This window comes from Homarus americanus, unplaced genomic scaffold, assembly GCF_018991925.1.
Source record: "Homarus americanus isolate GMGI-L3 unplaced genomic scaffold, GMGI_Hamer_2.0 scaffold54443, whole genome shotgun sequence".
In the NCBI taxonomy this organism is placed as follows: Eukaryota; Metazoa; Arthropoda; class Malacostraca; order Decapoda; family Nephropidae; genus Homarus; species Homarus americanus.
In genome coordinates, this window is record NW_024750852.1 from 918,163 (window position 1) to 934,041 (window position 15,879).

The window sequence follows — 15,879 nt, forward strand, 5'->3', positions numbered from 1 at the left end:
AAAATAAATAATCATAAGGCATAAAAATTTACGTCTATAGGTTTCCACCGTGAAGCTGTGTGGTGAGTGTATCACAGCGATCACAAGGCTACACAAATATAAATAACCATAACTTTAATTACATGATCCAGGGCAGGAACGATCAAATTTGAATAAAGCATGAGGACTGTAATACACAGGGTGGCTGTGAGGCAGCTCGTGGGTAGGTGACACTGTTTGGTGGATGGAAAAGAAGTTTCTGTGCATATTGACCATTTTGGTTTGACAAGTGAAAGAAAATATGTACTTCCCTAATGTTTACATTTTGCATGAGCAAGTTTGACCTCATGAAAACTATCGTTAATGCGAATTTTGCTGAACGTAAATTGTTCAAGTGTGTTAAAACCTAATTACTGTTAACGCGGAATATGGTAAAATGGATGATCGTAAATTTGGGGATACCTGTACCTTATGTGTACTATGTGTATTCAATGGTTCCCTATGAAAGGGTTACTTTTGGCTCATGGATAGCCTCCAGGAACAGTACACATCCGTAACCCGGGAAGTTACTTGCATTTTAGTTGAAATTTGAGATAATATTTCCTACTAGGCAATATATCAATAGAATACATTCAACAAATAATAAGTACACTTAACACATGACTGCATACAGTACTGATCATCACAAAGTCACTTTTACAGAAGATAAAGCAATATATTGTCCTAATTAAATGTTTTTATCAGTGGATGAAACTTTTCATTTATTATAAATTGGTTAATATCATCAATAAATAATAATGCTACAAACCAGCTATTATTATAAATAAAAATATCTGAGAATATTATTTTTTTCTTGTCAGCTTTTTTTGGCTAAACTAGTTTCCTAATTCTTCACCTTTCAATAGCAGCACTGGGTGAGGGGTCAGAGGGCCTTGACATACTGGCTTTGCTGGATGACCCAATGTGACACCGGACTGTTGTGGCTGTCTTAAAGGCTGAACGGTCATTTTTCTCTGGTCTGGAACAATAGAAATGTTCATATGGAATACCGGTAATCATTATTTAGGATAAGGAGAAAATTAAATAATAATTAATTAAAAATTATTTACTAAGATCCTAAATAACTTAACTACCTAAAGAGTGATACATGTTGAAGATTCTGTATTCAAAATTCTGAAACCCTAAAAGATCCATAAAACAAAATATTTTTGAAAGGGCCCATTTTTTGAATGGGCTGTACTGTACAATATGTGAGCAGGAAGGTGTATAATTCTGGGGGTCTTGGATGAAAGGATATTCTGGTAAACTCTATGTCATTTATTTAGGATTGTAAAAAGTTGGGTAATTATTGATGACTGACCCACGGCCGATTTTTCATAGAAATTTAGTATAAAAATGCCGCAATTTCACTGTGTTTTATAGTGGACACTGCCGTAGTTTGTGCAAATGTGTTAAAAAGTGGTTATTTCTAAACTAAACCTAACCTAACCTTAGTTGATATGAAAAACAAGCAAATGTGTTGTTAGAAGACCTCAACAACCTAACCAAACAAACCTACCTAACCTTACCTAACTTCCTAGCCAGGGGGCAGAGTATTAAACAGAAAGAACTATCTATGATATGGTGTAATTTTATGTTTATGTGGACATGAGAGCACCTGTCCATAGCGAATGGTTCTTACGCATACATGGAGCATTGACGTTGATCAAACCTGGGCAGCAGAGTGTTTTGAAATATGTCAATATGATTGGCTGTTTACATCCTGGGATGAGACGTCACTTCCGCATTACCACCGAGAAGAAAAAATTAGTGCACGCCTAGGATCTAATTATCAACCAAACGAAACATTTGCACAAGAAATGATTATCATATCAGAAATCACTGATGAAAATAAAGTAAGAAAATAAACAGTAAAACAAATAACTCTTTCGCGGGTCAGTCGTCAATATTAACCAAAAGCTGTTCTACAGCCACATACAACACTATGCAATCTGATCCCTCTCAATATTTCAGTGGTGCTAACACAACCCTTATCCAAAATCCTTGGGGCCGAATGTGTCACAGATTCCGGATTTTTTGTTGGATTTTGGAATACCTGTACACTGTATAATAGGGTACAGGTACCTCACTCAGAGGGGACTGTGCCCAAGTCTAAGCACAAAATTTTATTTTTAACCCAACAGTGCTGGTCGTGTTACACTCAGACATAGCATTTAAGGGGGAGATTAAAGTCAGATTTCATGCAAAAATAATAAGTTCTGTACTTACCAAAAAATCATGATGATCTCCACTTACAAAGGAAGATACAGTACAGTAAATTCAACCAAACACTACAATTACATTGCCTGAATACACCAATCCGAATGCACCACCACCTTAGTCTCTATGCACCACCACACTGGTCTGAATGCACTACTACCCTAGTGTATTGTACAGGTCCTGTATAGCATATGCCAATAGGTTGAAAATCCCCTATCCGAAATCCTAAAAACCAAAATCTGTACGTTTTTTGGAACGCCTGTACTGGAAAATTAAAATAATTCCACAAGGCTTCTTTTAAAGTTCCCGTGCAATGAGTGGGTCCCGATGCGCGGCGGAGGGTTACAAGCGTAACCTCATCTACCCCAACTTTTACTTACTTTACTTTTATCCTCTTCACCACTGATTGGCGCGTTAGCTGCTTGGGCGATAGGTCATGTCTCTGTTACGCACTGTTGGCAAGTACTGGGCATGCACTGGCTCCTGAATGTATCTGAACCTGCTCCAGTGCTTGTCAGGTCTGGTCTTGAAAGAGCTCACACTCGGCACAGTCAGAACACTGTCTGGCAGATTGTTCCAAGAGTTCACAACTCTCACTCCAAAAGTTACCCCTCACAGTTTTCTGGACTTGCAGCTTCTTCAACCTTGAGCTGTGACCCCTTGTGGGGCGGGCGTCCCCCAGCTCCAGGTATGGACACTCGAATGAGTAGTGCCCCTTGAGATGCTTATACACCTCGATTAGGTCTCCTCTTGCCCGTTTGTAGTATAAGCTAGGCAGTTGCAGGCGCTCTAATCTCTCTGGATAGCTAAGGTGCCGAAGTGTAGGCACCAGTCTGGTGGCCCTCCTTTGGACATTTTCAATCAACTGACAGTCACCAGCATATTTCTGGGACCCGATGAGGTGACCATACTCCAGGCTGGGAAGCACCTCACTCTTGAAGGTGTAATTGGTTGTACTGTACTGTACAGTGGTTGTGTTTATGTATACAGATCACACCACCATTCTGATCAAAGGCCCTCAGCTGCTTGAAGGGTCTGATTACACAGGTTTCATTGTAGCCAAATAATCCTTAACTGTGCAACAGTACGGACTGCATAGTATGGTGCCTACAGTAGCTCATGCCTATGTGGAAAAATGTTTCTATTTCTATTCACTGTTTATCCTACGAAAAAACTCACCCATACAAAAATTATGATTTCATCTGTAATAATACCAATTCACATTTTCATTAGAAAAGAATCAACAATAAAACTTACATAACAATATTTTTCACCTTATTTCCTGGAATAAATTAGATGAAAACCTGAGCTAGACAACCACAACCCACCTGAAGAGCATGATGTAGATCTTGGGAAAGAAGAGCAGTACCAGGGTGACCATGGCACTGAGGGAGGTGCACATGCTCATACAGATGATCTTGTGGTCACTGCCAAAATAGATGGGTAACCAAGCCATCTGTTGGTGAAAAATGTAATTCAATCTTGTTTCTTGGAACAATACCCAAGCATCTGTGTAAAAAAATTGTGTATTTTAAAACAACTGTATTTTTCTCATTATAGCAAATAATTAGCAAGACTAAAAGAATGATTCTCATCTTTTTTATATAAAACAGTGAAATATTAATGACAATTATAGTTCTGAGTATAAAAAAGTTGAAGAACAACCTTTTATTTCAGAATTCTAAACAGAAATTCATTTGGTAGTAAAGTTCTGTACAGTAATTAGTTTCAATGCTTACCCAAATAACACAAGTTGTATACATTGAAAATCCAATGAACTTGGCTTCATTAAAATTCTCAGGCAAGTTCCTTGTCTTGACAGCATACACAGTGCACATGGCAATGAGGAAGAAGTCCCAACCCATGGGTGCTATAATACCTCGAGGAGGGGTGTTACATACTAACTTAACCTGGAATGCAAGGAGAGTAAGATGAGGTCATCTTAAGGTTGACTACAAGAAGTCAGTGCCTTTAATAATATGGTGTTTCTTTCATTTAAGACAGCAATGGTAATAAGTACTACAGATATAAATAACACAATACACAAATTTTGATTTACCTCCTTTTGGCGAGGGTAGATGTGGTCAACATCAGGTGGGTCCAGGATGAGGGTGGTGGTGATGATGCCAACTTCAATACTGATAAGTATACATGTGATGATCACCTGGGAAGAGCCAGTCTAATGAAGTTCCTGTATTCTAAATGATCAAGTTTTGGTGAGAATTCCACCATCTCTAATGTAATATACTAGATGTGGCTGATGCACTCGCAAAATGTATGCTCTGGAAAATGATGGCTTACCAGATAAGATTAACCTGATCTATCTTGATAATTAAAGTGGAGGAATACATATGAATCCCTTTTCCCCCCCCGAATTCAACTGGGTTCAAATAACCTAAGTTTGCCCTCAGTACTGGGTCTCATTTATGAAAAACATGTCCAAACACTCAAAATATTCTTCTTTTGTAATCGAAACAATTTCATTGATGATACGCTCCTCAAGGATTCCTTATTTTCTGTTATGGAGAAATAAAAAAAACAATATTAAATGCAAAGACAGACAACTATTTAGTGTTAGAATACAGGCGAGACTGAAGTGGTTTGCTGTTGTGGTCACAGGTTATATGTAATGATCCTGTTTTATGACCAGAGAAGTGATGGGAGATGCACACTGCTAATCAGAATAGCACATACCGGTATATTACAGGCAAGAAGTGTAATTCTTAAGAGAATTTCCAATATGTGGAATTATTAACATTAAAACAAATAAGAAATAAGAAATGTATGGCTTATGAAAAAGAAAAAAAAAATTAAAAGCCTAACAAAAAGAAAATAGACAAACACAAAGATAAATTTGACAACTGGCCACATACAATATGCTACAAAGTAAATCAAATGATAAAGATATTACCAGTACACTAGGAGATACTGTATTGGTATATGTGAGAGAGGTGTTAGTATAGAAGAAAGCTCAGGCAAGTGCCACCAAGTTGTATGATAAGAAAATGTGTACCAGGTATCCTATAACAATAATACTATGTTCTTGGGTCCTTACCTGGGCAGTGGCAGACATAAAACGAGGTTTGCGCATCATAATCTTCTTGTTTCCTGCAAGTATTCTGGCAATGCGGTTGGTTTTGGTAACAAGAGCAGCATATATCATGGCAAAGGAGAGTCCAGGCATGATTCGTGATACAGCACAACTTAGGGTTGTTGGCCGAGCTAAGAGGGGCAGTGTGGCACAATATGACACCATCATCCCCACAAAGATAATGTATGACAATTCCCTTGTAGATGCCTGAAATTTTTTTTAAACAAGTTAGTTGTAAGAAGCATCCAAATTTACAGGAGTTTCATCAAGTACAAATTCTCCTTATGAGGCTTTGCATCATGAATATACGGTAATTGATCTTAGGAAATGTGAAAATGCTTATGTGTATACTGTACTATACAGTATAGTAACCCCCAAAAAGTATCATTACCCATGGGCCGATGTGGTTTGTGGTTTAATGAGCATTGTTAGACCGCTAGTTTTAGAACAGTTTGTACAGTCCACTACAGGTACTGGTATACTGTACTGTACTATGTGGATCAAATTATCTGGTAATACTTTTGTGCAGAGAATTGCCAAAATTTCAAATGATGAGTAATTTAAGTTTTGGTCTTGCAGATATTTTTATAAATACACATGTTGTATACACTGTATTTGAATCCTGTTACTGATACATGGAGCTGGCAAACCAATATGTGACAATGCACTAGAGAAAACTATATATCCATGCATTTTGTCCATCATTTAAAATTGTAACGTTACTTTTCTGGGCGGGCGGGTCGTGTTGCGTCTCTGTAACAAAGTGTGTTCGGCATTCGGGCCTTCGATGTAGAGCGGCAGAAATTGGACAGTGACTACATAAGATCGTTAAGATCATCTTAGTGATGTGAAAGTGTAAATCGATGTAGGACTTTTAATGATAGACGCGATTGTATTTTTGAAAACTCAATTTCCACCGAGTTGGAGGTACAGCCAAGGTCACAAGGCCTATAACCACAAAATCACTGCCACATGACAAAGCTTTTATTTTATTTTTTTTAAGGAGTTGTGGTCACGGCTGTGATAAAGGCCAACCAGGGAGTGTAGTACTGTGATTTTAGGTAAACCAGTTCATAGTGTCATCAGTGTCCGCAGAAGAGACTGTAAATAACTTAAAGTGAACACATATTGGCAATCAAGCTGGTAAGGACAACTGCCAGCCTATTCGTGCCATAGGTGCCACAGAGACTTTAAATTTTATTTTGTTTGTGTGCTTTCTCAAGGACTGAAACTGTGCCTACAATACACCACTCACAGGGAGATACACAACAACTTGACCGCCAGAGTTTGATATGTGATTACTGCAAGGAGACATCGCATATGGAGGACACAGGCCTGATTAATGCAACGTTTAGGAAGTTACTAACTGCCGTAAACCATGAGGGCTGATGCTGGTATTGCCCTGGCTGCATAGTCAAGGTGAATGAAGCGATTGCAAGCCATAAGGGAACGAGTCCTCTAGGGACGAAAATAGATGAATCTGGAGCCCTGCCGGTTGCCAAACTGGAGCAAGTTGGGAAGGAGATCCTTGCTAAGACTGAGGAAGTAGCCAATAGAATGGAGGTGATTGCTAAGACGAGTTATGCTGACGTATTAGGAGGGCCACGGGAGGGGGCGGAGTGTAATGCAGGATCAGAACAGGGTCTACAACAGCTTGGGACTTTGAAGAAGTGTGTCGAAGAAATGAAAATTCACGGACCTACTGTTAGGGGAGAGGAGGAACACCAGGAACGTCTCAAAGGCGCGGTGTGTACAGGTTGCCCTTGGTTCATAGCGATTTTATAGTCTGATTTCATGAACCGAACTTTCACTTAACGCGGTTCATCTACTCATATACGCGGGAAGCGGCGCGGGCACGATGCGCACAAGGTCGCCCAGTCATCAAAACATTACCGAGTTCTTCACCCGCCACCCACCACAGCCGGCTCAAGTCAGTGATAGTGATAATTATAGTGAGGATATGGACTTATAGGACTTTGAGGGGTTTGACAAAGAGGCCCTGCAAGCCTCTGTGGTGGATAGTGATACAATTGATACAAGTGATACAGGTGAGGGCCAATAATCTACCCTCTGCCTCGGAACCAACCCCCCATCCCCATGTGCCCAGCCATCTTTTCTACTAATGTAAGTGTTAAAAAACCTAATATTATTGATATTTCTCTTAATTATTAATTGTGTGTGCATACCATCATAAAGTTAAGATAATATTTTTACTACAACATAGTTGTGTGTCGTCAAAAAGTGGAGTTTGGGGGTCGGGCCAGTCTCTATTGGAATTAATCCCATGTGTTCTGTTGTTCACTTAACGCGGTTTTCACTTAACGCGGTACCCTGTGGGTTCAATTGACCGCGTTAAGCGGGGTACTACTGTAATAGTTTTTGGAGTCCCAGAGAGCCAGGCGGAGGGAACTGTGAGTAAGGAAACACAAGATAAGGTGCTGTTTCAAAATATTTGTACAGAGGTTCTGAAGATTCCATCAACCCCTCAGGATGTGAGGAGGCTGGGACAAAAGCAGGGGGCTAAGCCTCGCCCCCTCAGGATCACACTAGTGAGTGAGGAGAAATGGCAGGTTATTCGGCAGGCAAAAAACTTAGCAAGGAGCGAGGCATTTCGGGATGTATTCATTCACCCAGATCGCACGATAATGCAGAGGGAACAGCACAAGAAGTTCCTGCAGGACTTGAAGCAGAAGAGGGAGGGGTCGAGGAGGAACGGGGACAGGTGTACATGGGTTATACTCAGGGGGAGGGTAATGGAAACAAGTGTGCCGATACAGGGCCAGGGGGCAGCAGTGCACCCACCACCTACTCAACCCCAACCCGGGAGGTGGCACCAGCTCAGCCTACCGGACAGGAGGAGGCGAGCGCCGTGTAAACAATGACATTTCTAACCACACCCTGCAAAATACAGTGTACTTAGCAAATGCTGCAGCTTTTGAGAATGGGGGGGGAGCGGGTTTACTACTAAGAGCAGAGACGTTACCGAGAACAAATTCTGGCTTGAATGTCATGTACACTAATACTGACACGTTCCTTGATAAGAGAGAGGAGTTTGAAACACTACTAAGAGTACACCAACCAGATATTGTAAGTGTTGTAGAACTGTTGTACAAGAACAGGAGAATCGACCCAGAGGAATGTGAGTTCAGTATTGCTGGATATGACTCATTTACGAACTTTTCTCAAGAAACTTGCAAGAGGGCTGTGGTTATCTACGCTAGGCAAGACCTTAGAGCCAGCCAGGCGAGGGTACAGGGAGAGAATGTTTTTGAAGAGTCCAAGTGGTGTAAAATTAAATTAAAGGGAGGGGGCTTACTTATCGTCGGGTGTGTCTACAGATCCCCAAACTGTGGCCCACTAAATCAAAGGAACTTAAAAACCTTAATAAACGATGCAGCGATGTTCAACCCTAGCCACCTCCTTATCATGGGGGACTTTAACTATAGCGACATCGACTGGAGAAACGAGTCCACCCCGAATGACTTGAATAATCCTGCTACTCTTTTTGTAGAAACTCTGAGAGATAATTTTCTGTTCCAACATGTTAGAGACCCGACACATTACAGAGGGGAGCAAACACCCAAGCCACTTGACCTCATCATAACAAACGAAGAGGGTATGGTGGCCAAACTGGAACACCTTGCCCCAGTTGGCACCAGTCACCATATAGTGTTGTCATTCAGACTTAACTGTTACCCAGTTCAGGATAAGGCCAGGCCAAGGTGCAAATATTACAAGGGAAATTACAATGGAATGAGGGAAGAGATGAGGGGTATTAACTGGCCTGACTTATTAAGGTACAAGAACGCAGACACTACGCTGAATATCATAACTAGTAAAATGACCCATTTGATTGATAAATATATACCCAAGACCAAACCCAGTGCTTCTAGGAATATGAGGGGATCCCTACACATGAACCATGCGGCAGTCGACAAAATTTAGAAGAAAACCCAGAAATTCAAGACGTGGGTTGGGTCAAATGATGAGCAAGACAGGAGGATGTATGCAAGAGCCAGAAACCAAGCAAAGATAGAGTGTAGGAGGGCTGAAAAGGCGTTCCAGAGGCTGGTTGCAAGCGAGGTCTAGTCAAACCCAAAGGCGTTTTATCGCTATGCAAAGTCGAAATTGAAAACGCGAGTAGGAGTATCAGACCTGAGGCTGGTGGATGGTAGTTACGCAGATTCTGACCAGGATAAAACTGAGGCATTGAACAGCTTCTTTTCCTCGGTGTTCACAAGAGAGGATGCAACTAACCTTCCTGCATTTGAGGACAGACAGTTCGACACAGCACTGACCCACATTGTGTTCACAGAAGAGGGTATTAGAAATAAACTGTCCAGGCTAAAGGTCCATACGAGTCCCGGACCTGACATGGTGCATCCTAGAGTGCTAAGAGAGGTGTGCAACGAGTTTGCAGAGCCCCTGAAGGTCCTGTTTTGTAAATGCCTGGATGAACAAATGGTCCCCAGTGAATGGAAAGAGGCTTATGTGAGTCCTATCTTCAAGAAGGGCGATCGTCACTCCACGAACAACCATAGACCGGTGAGCCTGACCAGCATAATATGTAAAGTACTTGAGAGTATTATCAGAGATGCCGCAATGGAACATCTAATACGAAACAACCTTGTAAAAGATTGCCAACACGGTTTTATGCCGGGGCGCTCCTGCTTAACACAATTGCTCAAGGTATTGGATATTTGGACCCATATTCTGGAACGGAGTGGTAATATCGACAATATTTACCTAGATTTTGCCACGGCTTTCGACAGTGTACCCCACGAAAGGCTGAAAATCAAACTGGAAGGGTATGGAATTCGGGGAAATGTCCTAGCGTGGATAGAAGACTTTCTACATGACCACAAGCAGTGTGTGGTGATTAATGGCACGAAATCGTCATCTGTACCTGTCACAAGTGGGGTACCACAGGGTAGTGTATTGGGCCCACTGTTGCTTGTTTGTTTCATAAATGACATGCCTGATGTTGTACACTCCTCCATACAAATGTTTGCCGATGACGCCAAGTTATTTCAGGAAATTAAGAACCAAGCGGACTGTGAAGAACTGCAAAAGGACCTCTGTGGGCACCAGGAATGGTCAAAGAAATGGCTGGTGAGATTCAATGTCAGAAAGTGTAAGAGGATGCACCTGGGGCATACCAACGGTAAGGAGGCGTATCGTATGTCCCAACGGGATGAAGAAACTGTACTAGTTGAGACTGTGTGTGAGAAGGACCTGTAGGTGTGTATGTTGACAATGAGCTGAAGTTCTCGGGCCATTGCGAGAAGAAGGTAAATCAGGCAAATAAATTATTGGGTCTTATAAGAAGGTCGTTCAGATATCTAGAGGGTCCGTCCCTTGTAGCGATCTTCAGGAGTGAAGTGCTTCCCCATCTGGAGTACTGTCACCCCATCTGGTCCCCGAGATATGCTAGGGACTGTCAGTTGGTTGAAAATGTTCAAAGGAGGGCCACCAGGAGGGCCACCAAACTGGTGCCTGCACTTCGGCACCTCAGCTACCCTGAGAGATTGAAGTGCGCCTGAACTTACCTAGCTTATACTACAGACGGGCAAGGGGGGACCTAGTTGAGGTGTATAAGCATCTCAGGGGGCACTACTTAGTTGAGTGTCCTTACTTGGAGCTGGCGGACGCTCGCCCCACAAGGGGTCACGGCTCAAGATTGAAGAAGCCGCAAGTCCAGAAAACCGTGAGGGCAAACTTTTTCGGAGTGAGGGTTGTAAACTCTTGGAACAATCTACCAGAGAGTGTTGTGACGGTACCGAGTGTGAGCTCTTGCAAGACAAGACTTGACCAACACTGGAGCGGGTTCAGGTACATTCAGGAGCCGGTGCATGCCCAGTATTTGCCAACAGTGCATGACAGAGACGTGACCGATTGCCCGGGCGGCTAGCGAGCCGATCTTTTGGTGAAGAAGATAAATGAATAAGGAAAAGTAATCAGAGACGTGACCGATCGCCCAAGCGGCTAACAAGCCGATCAGTGGCGAAGAGGATAAAAGTAGAAGTAAAGATGGAAAAGTAAAGATACGTTTTTGTGGGGACTGTGTATGTATTATAGCATTATCTCTACTAGTTCAACTAATTACAAAACTATTTCCAGTATCAAAAAATATAGTATGTAACATTTTCAAATCTTTAGACAGTACGCAGTATACTGCATGTGTATCATTCATTTGTATTTGTGAACATCTGTATTTCCTCAATAGTATATAGTGTACACTGTACAGTACTTTTCATTATATCACTGTGGTTGCCAACCGTCAGATATGAGGATGGTATGCTGATTGATTGATACTGTATACTGATGGGCCTTGTTTTATGTTTTGAGTACCGAAACCATTTTTTAAAATTACTATTAGGTTTAACTTCCCTTATTATTTTTTGTTTTAATTATTTGTCAAATTTTCAACTCAAAACTGCAGCCTCCCAACAGATGCAAGGTAGCACAACACAAGTGTTTGAGATGAGTGATTTAAAAACTCAATTTTATAATATGTTCTGATGAATAAGTCATTAAGCATCCAATGAAAAATGGTATAAAGGGAAGTGAAATATATGACTAAAACTTTTCATTACAAACAGAAGGTATCAACTTGAGAAGGAGAATTTCAATGGTTATTGAGAATAAAAACATGGGAGTGGCACACCCTGCAAGATGGTACTGCAATATATAATGTAAGGAAGGGTAGCCAACCTTAACTACAGGTGTATGGTTGTATCTGATGAACACAAGCATTGTGAAGCTAGTGGCCAGGAAGCCCAGCGAGGCCAAACTAAGGGCTACAATGGACTCTGCGTCGTCCCACATGATGTACTTTACTGGGATTGCATCACAGCCTGAAAAACAACATTTATAGATATATATATATATATATATATATATATATATATATATATATATATATATATATATATATATATATATATATATATATATATATATATATATATATATATATATATATATATATATATATATATATATATATATATATATATATATATATATATATATATATATATATATATATATATATATATATACCAGTGAGTTCTGCTATAACGCGTGTTTTGACAATGCGAATTGGCTCTAACACGATTTATGAATAGAGGAACGATATTTGTATAACGCGAACGCTTGTTTGCTGTAACGCGATGTTTGCTTACTCTTTCTCCAATTTTGTGGTATTAACTGTGAATATGGTAAAGAAGAATATCTCCAAGAAGCGTTCTGGTGATTGCATTCCCGGTGATGATCGTAAAAGAAAGGCTATAACCCTTGAAGAGAAGCTCGATGTTATCAACCTCAAAATCACCCTTCTCCCCCATCAAGTTATATTCATATTTTTTCAAGGTAAAGTGTTACATTTACTGTATGATTTCATTATTAGATATGAATGTAACATTTATTTAGACTGTGCTAACCTTTGTGTTAGGCTAACTACTAAATTTTTTTCGATTTCGAGTGGTATTCTGCACCTAACCCTATTTTCTCCATAAGCCCTGTTATTTCTATTACGCGAATTTCTATAACACGATGTTTTACAAGAACACAACTATCGCGTTATAGCAGAACTGACTGTATGTATATATATATATATATATATATATTATATATATATATACTGTATGTGTGTATATATATATATATATATATATATATATATATATATATATATATATATATATATATATATATATATATATATATATATATATATATATATATATATATATATATATATATATATATACACGAGACATTTAAATCACCTGTAATAATCAGGAAGTTTTGAAAGTGTAAAAAAAAACAGATTAAGATGATTATATTCTCAGTGTGGATATGTACATGGATTTGAATGGAAAAGGTATGGATAAATATGTTATTTATTTAAACATTTAAACAGGTAAGATAGAGTACCTGTGTATCCTCTTTACCGATGGTATAGTTGTGGAAATGTTTCTACGCCTCCTGTGGTTACCTGTGTCTCCAAACGGTAACAATGCATTAGTAGTATCACTGTTTGTGAATGAATGGGTATTGGCCGTGTAACGACGGATGTGATTGGTGGATAGGTTTGCTATAGAGCATATACTGTAGGTTGGCCGTTTGGAGACACGGGTTACCACAGGGCGATAGGAATACATTTCCACATCTGTACCCTAAAGCATACATACATAATAATAAACAAACTCTTACATTATTGCTACACTGATATAAAGCATAAACTTTACCTAAAGGTTTCTGGTACAGTTTTAATGGACCTTATTTATTCATGAAACTTTGCCAGTATAGTACAGTATTTATGACACTTATATAAATGAATCTCTCTTGAAGCTCACCAGTCTTGTTAGTGTTGGGCCAATAGCCAGGAGTGCACCGCTGACATGTGGTCTCATTCATGAGGTACTCATCCTTGTCACATAGAGTACATATCCAGCAGCATTTTTCATCTCCAGACTCAACAAAGCTCTGGAGGTATGAGAGCATATACAGTCAATACAATTATGAGTTCTTGATTATGTATAATGATACATTATAATTAGTTCATGCTATTTCTGGGGCTCCTTTATTTCTTAATTTTCATCAAAGAATAATGTTGTGATTAAAAGAAATATTCTAGTGAACATTAATAAAGTGCATAGTATAAGGTTAAAAATTCACACATTAAAGTATATACAGCCTGACCTACCAGAGTGACTCCCATTATATAGTACAACCAGTTAAGTTTATGGGGGCGAAACCTATTAAACCTCCTTAAAGAGCAGTTGGGTCTTCTCAAAAGATTAGTTAAATTTTCTCTGCAACCAGAGCTCTTAGAGGATTCTCTTAGACAGAAATTGTCATTTAAAGTAGAAGACAAACAAACTCAAAGTGCCACATCACTCTCCTCTGTTCATTTACAACTTGAGATTCGAATAACAATTTAACCTTCATTTTGGGTGCTGGGCATGCACTGGCCCAGAATGTACCTGAACCTGAGCCAGTATTGGTTAAGTCTGCTCTTATATGAGTTCACTTCACATTCGGTGCATAGATTTGTTGTGAAAGAAGGGGGGAATGACTTCTAAGACTTGTAGAAATACACCTCACAACAAAATACTGTACCTCTTTTACATCATTTTAGAAAGCATAATGCTTTTCACAGAATTAGTTTGAATGTTTCTTCTTACCTTATAATGTGAATTCTTCCAAGGAATTAAGTCCACAAGTTCACACTATGATTAGGGTGTGACAGTTGCCCCCAACTTTGTCCTACAATGCTGTTCAAAATTTTGGTGTTGCATATTGACATAAAAAATACCCAAGTGCAATTTTTTGAAGATTCATGCATATTTGAGTGAGCACCAGCAATTTGAAAAATAGCGATTTTGCTTATATGGCATATGCGCCTATACATGAGATTACACAACCATCATAAGTGATATTAACACAAATCATTTGCCTGTCTTAATTAAAAGCTGTTATCACTAACACAAAAAAGTTAATCAATCTTATTCTCTCATGGTACATTAAGGGGTTTTATCATATATTCACAAGGTATTATTTCTCTAGAGCAAGAAACCATGATTTCTGTTCGGAAACAGATGATCGTTTGCGCTGATTAGGAACGCGGAGTCTGTCATTTTCAACTACTTGAAGGACTTCTTGAAAGCGCTCCTCATCCCTGGCAACATTAAGAAAGTGATGACAAAGTTTTACACCACGCTCTGCAGCCTCATTGACGACCTGAAGCTTGTCCTCAACCCGTTTCATGTTCAAGTAGTTGTCATGATCCACCCATTCACTGGCTGGACTGTGGAAAAACTGATAGGGCATGCCTAAAATGGTGAAGAACCGGCTTGAGTCAGGCCCAATTAGGTCCACCAGGGCAGTGCCACTTTCTGGGACAGGGGGAAGATTGGGTTTCCATAGCCCCCATGATTGAGCCCCACTCTCTTAGTAACTTCAGTGCCTTCATGGCAAAGAAGGGCCTTCCTCATCTCCTCTCTTGTCCTTTCTTGTACTTCAGACGAGAACAAAGCCAGTGGGGCCAACTCCTCAGTTAGGTACCAAGTGCGTCTACTGAGTGCCACACGTGCTTTGTCATCTATTGTGGCGTCATATGGGGCAAATTCAGCCAAGGTTTCGACCAAATTCAAGTCATTCAGCGGCGCACTTGCTGGAACGCAGCAAACAATCCACCAAGGGACACAAACAGCGACTGTGAACACAGCAAACCGTTCTAAATTGCTGATTTGACTTTTAGTCACAACCTCGGCTTTAGGAAACTGCTCTTTGATCTGGCCTGACAAAAGAACAATCTTGAGGGTATAGAGCAGTTTAGCCATCCACCTTGCTTTGTGAAGTGAGCCGGGGTAGACCATCGTGAAGTTCACTGGCTCGGATCCTTTAGTTACAAGCAGCAGACAAAGCTCTACCAGCTCCTTGTAGTCGCCACGTGTAAATGGTTGGGCAAGAGATTCACGGAAGAAGTCAGCCATCTCCTGCTGGCGCTCCTCAAACACTCCAGGCATTGCGGGGTAGTA

General features: G+C 40.1%; 1 protein-coding gene across 3 annotated transcripts in view; it reads right to left on the bottom strand.

Annotated features, from left to right (window-relative positions):
* LOC121854265 (metabotropic glutamate receptor 1-like) overlaps positions 1-15,879 on the bottom strand; it is a 68,617-nt gene that overhangs the window by 14,354 nt on the left and 38,384 nt on the right. For all 3 annotated transcript variants that reach the window (XM_042348808.1, XM_042348807.1, XM_042348809.1), the window contains exons 12-18: positions 13,693-13,822; positions 12,044-12,186; positions 5,294-5,536; positions 4,298-4,402; positions 3,978-4,148; positions 3,567-3,694; positions 875-997 (exon numbers count right to left, since the gene is read on the bottom strand). In XM_042348808.1, the coding sequence (XP_042204742.1) occupies positions 875-997; positions 3,567-3,694; positions 3,978-4,148; positions 4,298-4,402; positions 5,294-5,536; positions 12,044-12,186; positions 13,693-13,822 (1,043 nt within the window). The remainder of the gene's footprint in view (positions 1-874; positions 998-3,566; positions 3,695-3,977; positions 4,149-4,297; positions 4,403-5,293; positions 5,537-12,043; positions 12,187-13,692; positions 13,823-15,879) is intronic.